The sequence below is a fragment of the Poromitra crassiceps genome (genome assembly GCF_964638095.1).
Source record: "Poromitra crassiceps genome assembly, chromosome: 14".
NCBI classification, from domain to species: domain Eukaryota; kingdom Metazoa; phylum Chordata; class Actinopteri; order Beryciformes; family Melamphaidae; genus Poromitra; species Poromitra crassiceps.
The window spans coordinates 586,837-596,200 of record NC_139633.1 but is presented as its reverse complement, the minus strand read 5'-3'; the positions used below and the strand labels follow the sequence as shown (position 1 = coordinate 596,200).

The window sequence follows — 9,364 nt, the reverse complement described above, 5'->3', positions numbered from 1 at the left end:
ACACTGTAAAGACTGAGCAGCCCTTCACCGCTTATTAACGACATCTGCTCTTTTAAAGAAGAACGGCATGTCGAAGGAGAGAGACTTGTTCGATCTGAAAACGGTGTGCACCGTTTTGCTACGGTTTCCAGGTTGAACATCATGATTCAACGCACCACCATTTCTGTTTAAGTAAACGTTTTGCTACATGTTGTTGGAAAACTCAGAACATAATATCCAAATTAAAAATAGTCCAGAACCTTACGTTACATTACCCCTGGATAGATCCAGAAGACTATGTGACCAGTTGAGAACTGATACCTCCCTCTTGCAATTGAGGTGAGCAGGTTCAATTATATTGCTGAGGAGGAGAGACTTTGTATTGTATGTGAACTGGGTGTTGTGGAAGATTAATTTAAATTTTTGTTTCATTGTTCGTTATACGAGGAACCAAGACTGCCTTTATTTCAGTTAATGCAATGTTTTACTGGGAGAGCCTGAAACTGCATGGAGAAGTTGTTGATTTGATTATATGATGCTCTCTTGTTTTGTACATGTATGGATGAACTTTTTCTAACTTGCTTGTGTCTGTGTCTTGTAAGCCCATACAGGCTGGGCACCCCGTGGTGCACGACATAAATAAAACATTATCTATCTATCTGTCTGTTTGTCTGTCGATTTATCTATACTCAGATTTAGAGGTTTTGATTTACAGTGTACAATAACTTCTTTGCTGCCTAAAATGGAGCCAGTCAGCCTCAGACCCTGACTTTAGCCTTATGCCTTGGCCACACTGATCCGTCAGAAAATGGACAGAACGGATAGACGGATAGATTTATGTCCGTTGCATGTACAAGTAACTACTTGTACAGCAGGTGGCGGTAAGCACCTTGAAGGTGTCAGCGACCCGCCTATAAACCGACTGCCTCGGCCGCCATCTTCTTTGAAAAGTTGAAACAAATCTCGGAACGCCTCCTCTCGAGACCTCGACTCTGATTGGCTAAACGGACAGTGACTATCCGACCATCCGATACGTCCATCCAGAAAAAGTTCATCCCTCTTCAACTTTCTGTCCATCAAAACGTATGCAAATTTTCTGGATACGTACGCTTCCGAGTAGTCCACGGACAGTCGGACAGCTGTCATTGAAAATGAATGGAAGTGAACAGAGAAATGAACGCACACGGACAGACACCACGGATCAGTGTGGCCAAGGCCTTAGCCCAGGCCTTGTTTCTCTTGTATAAGAGTCTAGATCAGGGGTGGCCAAATTGCAGCCCGCTGCCCGTTTTTAAGTGGCCCGCCATGAATTTAGAAAGAGAAAAAAAATGCTTCTTTTTTTGGCCGGTGAAGCTTTCTTTGTTTTTTTGTTTTTCCATTTTAAACTTTGAAACGGAAAACGGGAAACGGAAAACCAGGAAAAAAAAACGAAAAACATGTTTTGCCCATTTCATTTTTTCGATGTAAAACCATTGAAAATGGGTTCCTTGAATACCCTGACCTGTTTATTTTTATTTTTTTACATTTGTAAAGCTGAATGTTGGTGAAATTATCTCTGTCTTAAAGGGATAGTTTGGTTTGTTTGAATTGGGGTCCTATCAGCTAGTTGCATACACTAACTGAAATAGGTACAGTGTTCTCTGACGCTGAGCGCACCGTTTATCGAGACCCAGCACTCAGAGCAACAGCCTCCACAGCTCTGTCTCTCTACTGTCTACTCTACTGGTCTATTAGAGATCATTTATTAGGAAATTTAATATGAGGCCAAGTAGGGCTATCCACAATCTGGGTAACATTCAGCGAGACACAGAGGTTTTTAGAATCATACGATTTGGGAGTTAGCCAGTCCCAGTTTAGGTCGCTGAGCAAAACAATTTCCTTGTACTCAAGTTGAGATCAAAGATGTGCCAAGGATGAGAAGGACTCATTTACAGCTGTCAAGAACAACACCCAAGTATTTACAGCATACTGTAGCTGTCCACAAGCTCAATGTCAGTCCTTTTGATGCTGGTTAGTACGGACTAGGAGGCAGGGCCGGATTAACACAGTGTGATGCCCCAGGGTGACCCAGACATGAAGTGCCCCCCCACCCACACACACATGTAAAAAGTGAAATTTACTATTGTAATAAGTGCCACAAATTTACATGACTATTGTTCAAATAGAGCCTTAACACACATACTAGACACAAGACACAATGTAGATGATGGGGACTAACATCATCATACATGAATACAATTGGGCTAATTTAATTTAGAAGAGTCTCAGCTTTCCAGTCACACTCAATTTCTGCAATTCCAATATTGTTTAGGGGTCCTAAATGCAGAACATTTCAGAATAGGCACAAATAACACATTTATAATGCATGCAAAAAACGGCATGTTTTTTGGGGGGGAAGAATAAAATGGATTAGCATAAAGTCGGCATGTATGTAAAGGGGGACTTGTGGGTAACCATAGAACCCATTATTATTCAGATATCTTGAGGTGACAGGTCAAGGGACCTCTCTCTCACCCCGTATGACAGGCAGACGAGGCAGCAGTGGCGTGTCTAGGGAGTGGCCCGGGGTGGCACGGGCCACCCCTAGAATCTGATTGGCCACCGCAGATGCCACCCCATATGATTGGCTCTCTGCCCAGTCAGTAAACCAAGCTTACGTGTATAGGCACAATCCAGTCTTAAACCTGAGAGGCAGTAATGAGCCATAGTAGTGTCTAGCCTGCCGAAAGCCCCAGAGAAGAAGATCTTGATTTGAAGAGCAGCTGAGCAGCAGCCAACTAATGCTAAACCAACGTCGTCTTGTCTTGTGAAGAAGATTGAAGTGAAGCATCCTCTGTCTGATTCCTGGCGGCTACATGGACCAGGTGTCTCCTATATGCTATTTATTTATTGTGGCATGCGTGAGTAGACTCTTTGATACACATGACATAGCTGCTGTGCCAGTGGTTTAAAGAAAGACAACATACCTGCCAACAAACATGGAGATTTTCACTTTGAAATTAAGCACCCTCGCTAAAAAAATATCATATGTTACGGTAGGCTTGAAACTTCACCCTGTCTTTAAAACTAAGCCTGCTACTAACAGGGTAAACAGACAATAAACCTGTGTGCTAGGCTACGTGATAATGTGGTGCAGGTGTGTTTTCATCTCAGCTTGCTAGTTGCTAACATGAGCACACCTGTCGTCAAGATATTGTTTGTTGTCAATGCTAATGCTAGCTATGTAAATCTGTCTTGTGTAACTTTGTAGGCCTGATGTGAGCATGTCAAATGTATCCATGCATGCACAAGGAAATCTATTGTGCAAGAGATATAAAGTGACATACAGTATGTCTTCATGTGACCATTACAGTATGAAAAGAAATCAGAACATTGAGGATTTCTTCTCCATCAAAACAAATAAATTAAAAACTGCACAGCAGGACAGAGCAGCCAGCAGCACTGCTACCAGTCAGTCACAGTCAGAGCTGCAGGAAAGAGCAGCAACTCTCCTCCTTGTCACGGCCGGGACACACATCTTGCGTCTGCATGGCGTCTGCGTCGCGTTACCTGTTGATTTTCATTTCGGCGCCCATGTTAACAGGTTACAGCAGCCACACCACCGGCATGAGACGCGCATCTCAGGCGCGTGTCTTGCGAGGCGTGAGACGCGCGTCATCTAGAGAATAGAAGCGACGCCTATTTTTTCTGCTTACCGTGCGCATGTCTCTACACTATATTCTCAAATACATACTGCAGCATGCGCTAGGACGCGTCATCAGTGATGTTATCTGGGGTCGTAAGGTGTTTCGGGTCTGTCAACATCATACACCCTCGCCCAGTAGACCCAGCCGAGGCCAATTAAGACCCCGACTCGCGTCCCAGAAGCCGCTCACGGATCAGCCTTCCTACTCTGCAACGTTGCCCGCGGGAGGGCTAAGCGAGAACGCCCAATCCGCTGCAATAGAGCTAGTGCTACGCTGCAGTATTGGCCCTTCGGTGCATGGAGGATCTAGGCTCTGTGGGTTACTCCCGGCCGTGCTCCTCCTTCGTCTCACCAGACCCTCCCGTGGCAAAGGCAATCCAGAGGCAGAGAGGATGCCTCAAGGACGCCTCAAGAGGGCCTGTGCGCTGCACGTCATTCACCTGCATCGAGCATCTCGCTCTAGCCTGAAGGGCCCCAGGCCGCGCCGATCTTTGCGCAGATTTTCAGGAGGCTAATCCGTAGCGTTTGTGGATTTCTCCCTCACGAGAGAGCCAAGATGGGGTGCTAATCCCATCCCGTACCGGTTAGGGTTAGGCACAAATAGACATTAAAATGATATTTTACAGGGGCAGCCACAGCCAATCAAGGCTGTTTTTGATTTGAGACGGATGAGCTCACAGCTGCAGTTCTCCTGCCCTCTGAAAACCACATAAAGTACATATAGGCTACAATGTGGCTTCGTTCCTCCCCTCCCCACACACACACACACAAATCAATACTGCCTCGATTATGAAGTGAGCCCAAGCGATCTTCAGTTAAAATCATCATTGTATTGTTTAGCCTATAAAGCAAATTTAATAAAAGGTAAACTCTATAGGAAGAGAGTTGGCAGACAGACAGCAGCGCAGCAGCTGCAACGCAGCAGCCACGCTGCCTGTGTGGATGCCGCGGGCGTGCCAGCAGCAGCCATCACACCACGCACACGCAGCTAGGTAGACGCAAGATGTGTGTCCCGGCCGTGTCAGATGAGTCAAGCCAGCAGCTTGACAGCAGGGATGTACAGCAGGAGCCCCTGTAGGCTGTGGGTATGTATACACTGTCAAATCCTAATAGTTCCACATTTCACTTTAGTAACCTAAACAGTGATCTTGATATTGCCTTGATGTCAATGGAATTGTGGTTAATTGCCAGACATTGCAACTAAAGTTGAAACTTGTCAATTATGTGTGTAGAACTGGGAAGCTTTATATTACATTTGTATGGTGCTACTCTGTGTGATTGATGGGTCTATTTCTCTTAAATTATGCTTTAAACACAGGAATGTAAGACACTGTAATGTTACTAATTAAAGTAGATATATGTAGGCTAGTCTAGTTGGGACGAACATGGTAAATTAACGCTATTCTGACGTGTGCCGTGTGCGTGCACAGTGTGAGCGAGTGCATGTGTTTTTTGGCTAAAAGTCCAAAAAACGTCAAATTTTCGGTCCCTTCCTGGCCACCCCTTCATAAGTCTGTGCCCCACTTGTGCCACCCTGGTAAAAAAAAAGTCTGGACACGTCACTTCGAGGCAGGGATGCAAAGCATTCCTCAGCACATATACGTGGTGGTAAAACGTTTTTGAAGGATGTCCTGGTCGAGGTGTATGTTGTAGGCTTGTTGTAGGGTACATGCTTTGCAGTATAGCGTTAGTTTTCCGTCCCGTTCAAAGACGCATGGGTATTTCACCTTGATGACAATTTCCCCATCATTTGTTTCTGTGTGGGGCAATGGATGCCTTAGGCCTTCTAGTTTCATATGATATCAGTACCTTGGCTCTAGCTTTAAAAATGAGCCCCTACAGCCTCTGGAATTAGCCTGATGCCCCAAGGCAGCTGATGCCCCAGGCATAGGCGATTGTAGACCTTCCAACAGGGGTTGCACCACCCAGAAGTCAATGTAACTCCGGTAGGGGGGATAAAGACATTTTGGAAATTTTAAAATAAAATGCATTAATCTGGGGCACTCTGAGAGCAAAATGAAGAGGCTAGTAGATATGAAGAACTACACACATCACATTAATATCCTCTTCACTATGTTGTGGCTTTACAGTGATGAAAAAATAATTGTCTCCTTATATTCATAGCTTTCAAGGGGCGTTACGTGCTGCCGGGAACGCCCACCTGGTGGTAAAAAAAAAACTTGTTGATTCCGTTGCCTGCGAGTCGACTCACGCTGTTTGTTCAGCCAAAGTGCCGCATAGCCTACCTGTTGTGCTATCGGTTGCACTAAACCGACGAGGAGACACGCCTGGCTTGTGTTTTACAGAATCCCGTCGGAGAAAGAAAGGAGAAGGTTGTGGATTTGTGCGACGTGGTTCAGTCGCTGGGCAGGGGAAAAAAAATTGCTTTTTTTTCTACCATCAAAGTACACACGTCTTTGCTCTTTGCGGCCAACATTTCATCAAAGGTAAGCTCAAGTAACGTTACAATAATGATTAATACCCCGTTAACGTTACTTGAGCTTACCTTTGATGAAATGTTGGCCGCAAAGAGCAAAGACGTGTGTACTTTGATGGTAGAAAAAAAAGCAATTTTTTTTCCCCTGCCCAGTGACTGAACCACGTCGCACAAATCCACAACCTTCTCCTTTCTTTCTCCGACGGGATTCTGTAAAACACAAGCCAGGCGTGTCTCCTCGTCGGTTTAGTGCAACCGATAGCACAACAGGTAGGCTATGCGCCACTTTGGCTGAACAAACAGCGTGAGTCGACTCGCAGGCAACGGAATGAACAAGTTTTTTTTTGACCGCCAGGTGGGCGTTCCCGGCAGCACGTAACGCCCCTTGAAAGCTATGAATAGCCTATTCTATCTGCATGATAGTGTTTCCCAACCACTGAACCGTGGCCCACTGGTGGGCCTCAGAGCACCATCTAGTGGGCTCCTAAAGCAGGTGTTTGCAGTCAACTACTTGAAATTAATATGTGGCAGTCAAAATCTATTTGTGGTGCTCAAAATCTATTGTGGTGTACCTCCACAGATAGATAACTGTATAGGAGACACTGAATGCTATAGTAGGATATGACAACACATTCTGAACAGGGCACTCCTGAAAAAGAGAGCATTGCTCTCAGTGAGACTCCCCCTGTATAAATAAAAGGTTAAAAAAAAAAAGTAAAAAAATCAACAACAATCATCTGGCCACTAGGGGTTGCACGTGCAGCCAGTGCACCAACGTATAGTCGGGCATGGCCCCAGGGCACTGGGATGCCCATATATGCCCATATAGTTGCTAATCTTGCTAGGAGGAGTCTTTCTATAGCTGATTATCATGTCTTTAGTTTGAGACACATTTAGTTGTAGGAAGGACGATTTCTATTAGCTACTAATAAAGGCAATACATATGATACATTTATGAAATTATTTGCTAAGAGGAGGATGAAGGGTTAAAGACAGCGACCTGATCACAGCTGTCATGCGTGGCAAGTGTAGAACCTGTAAAGCTGGTCTTGAATGCAACAAACCACCGTGACGTTGATTTTGGAATGAAACCAATCAGGTTTGGATGTTGTAAGAGGTGTGTGTGTGTGTGTGTGTGTGTGTGTGTGTGTGTGTGTGTGTGTGTGTGCGCGTGTGTGTGTGTGCGCGTGTGCGTGTGCGCGTGTGTGTGTGTGTGTGTGTGTGTGTGTGTGCGCATGTGTGCGTGCCTCATGTAGCCTAGGCTACCTGCGTATGAATGCAGTTGAGGTGACTGTGGCAGGGCATGGACATGACACTGGAGCCAACCTGGACTTAGACTCATTTCTCCAACAGAACTCGGTGCGTTCAGGTCCATGGACAAAATTCTGGAGGTATGGCGTTTCAACATTTCAGGATAATTTTTCCTGTCCTGTTGGTGGTCTCCGTGTGCATCATGCTTTACATGCTGTCATGGGAATTTATATCACAAAGGATCAAGTAAGTTGTTGAAAGATTGTAATCAGTGGTCAATTTGTACACACATTGCAAAGGGGATGGCGGGGTCAAACTGTTTTTGCTCCAAGTGAAATGTGTTATGGTGACTCATGATTCAGTAGGTGGCTGGTTGGCTTTACACATACTGTAGGCTACTGATGCACACAGCACATGCGCCTCATGACAAACGAGGAAGTGACTTTGGTTATACTCTACGTAATACTAACGTAACTTTGGATTATTATCTCCTCGTGTGGTGAGCACACGAGTCACACCATGTACATGTGATGGTTTTTGGGATGTTGGAATGTGCATTTTGGGCGACTGAACGGGAGTAGGCCAAAATCGCATAGACTGCCATTGTAGCGCTAAGCTATTGTCAGTGAAGGCTCTACCACAGTTTGTACTGCACACAGATTGAAAAGAAAGCCATGAACATTCTAGTTTTAATATAGGCAATATGGCAAATGGCTAAACTCACAAAAAGTTGGCCTATCCCTTTAACTTCCTCTAGAGCTAACCATATTTTCAACTTAAAGGTCCATAGCATATAGTGTTTCATCACAGTCGGTCTCAACTTTCAAATTAAAACTCCTCTTGCGTTTCATTACGGTAAACACATTTTTGACAGGAAATAATTACCGAGATCCGGACCTCCCTGTCCTCAATGGTAGCTACGGCCATGCTTAAAGACCCCTAAAGTCATGTTTCAAGATGTATATAAAATACTCTACTTTGAATTTGTGTCTGATGGTTTTTACCACAAAAAAGGTTAAATTATCTTGTCAAAATCCTTAAAGTGACTTTCCCTCCTTCTCCCTAAGAATGACCGCACCGCGGATTTATGCCTCTGCCAGTAGTTCATTCTTGAGTCCAAATCGCCATTTGAGACAAATTTGAAGAAATTCCATCAAGACATTCCTGAGATATCGCGTTAACAAGCTTGAAAATGGCATTCGAGGTCACAGTGACCTTGATCTTTGATAACCAAAATGGAATCAGTCTTGCGTCCAAGTCGATGTTTGAGCCAAATCAGAAGAAATTCCATCAAGCCGTTCTTGAGATATCGCGTTAACGAACTTGGGAATGGCGTTCGTGAGGTCACAGTGACATTGAAATTTGACGACCAAAATCTAATCAGATCATCCTTGAGTCTAAGTCGATGTGTGAGGAAAATTTGATTAAATTCCGTCAAGGCATTCCTGAGATATCGCGTTAAGCTTGAAAATGGCGTTCAAGAGGTCACAGTGACCTTGACCTTTGAGCACTAAAATCTAATCAGATCAGCCTTGCGGCTAAGTCGATGTTTGAGGCAAATTTTATGAAATTCTGTCAAGGAATTCCTGAGATATTGCGTTAACAAGCTTGAAAATGGCGTTCGAGAGGTCACAGTGACCTTGGCCTTTGACCTTTGACCACCAAAATCTAATCAGATCATCCTTGAGTCTAAGTCGGTGTTTGAGGCAAATTTGATGAAATTCCGCCAAGGCCTTCCTCAGATATCACGTTAACGAACATCGGACGGACGTAGGGACGTAAGGACGGACAACCCGGATCCATAATGCCTCCGGCCTGGCTATCGCCAGCGGAGGCATAAAAACCAAAGCAACCAATCAGGGTGCTCTAGAACCTAGCTAATCACAGCATACCACACAGGCTTTCAACACATTCTCACTCCCAACTCATGACTTGATGACAAGAAGGGTTCCTGACCGATCTGCAGTATATGAATAGTTGGGAGTGAGAATGTGTTGGGGCTTTAACTTCTG

At 44.7% G+C, this 9,364-nt stretch overlaps 1 protein-coding gene across 1 annotated transcript in view; it reads left to right on the top strand.

Annotated features, from left to right (window-relative positions):
- Positions 1 to 9,364, top strand: part of LOC310789531 (uncharacterized protein) — a gene marked incomplete at both ends in the record, with an annotated part of 80,031 nt that overhangs the window by 31,263 nt on the left and 39,404 nt on the right. Inside the window, one exon of the mRNA XM_083651167.1 lies at positions 7,455 to 7,598. Within this exon, the coding sequence (XP_083507293.1) occupies positions 7,455 to 7,598 (144 nt within the window). The remainder of the gene's footprint in view (positions 1 to 7,454; positions 7,599 to 9,364) is intronic.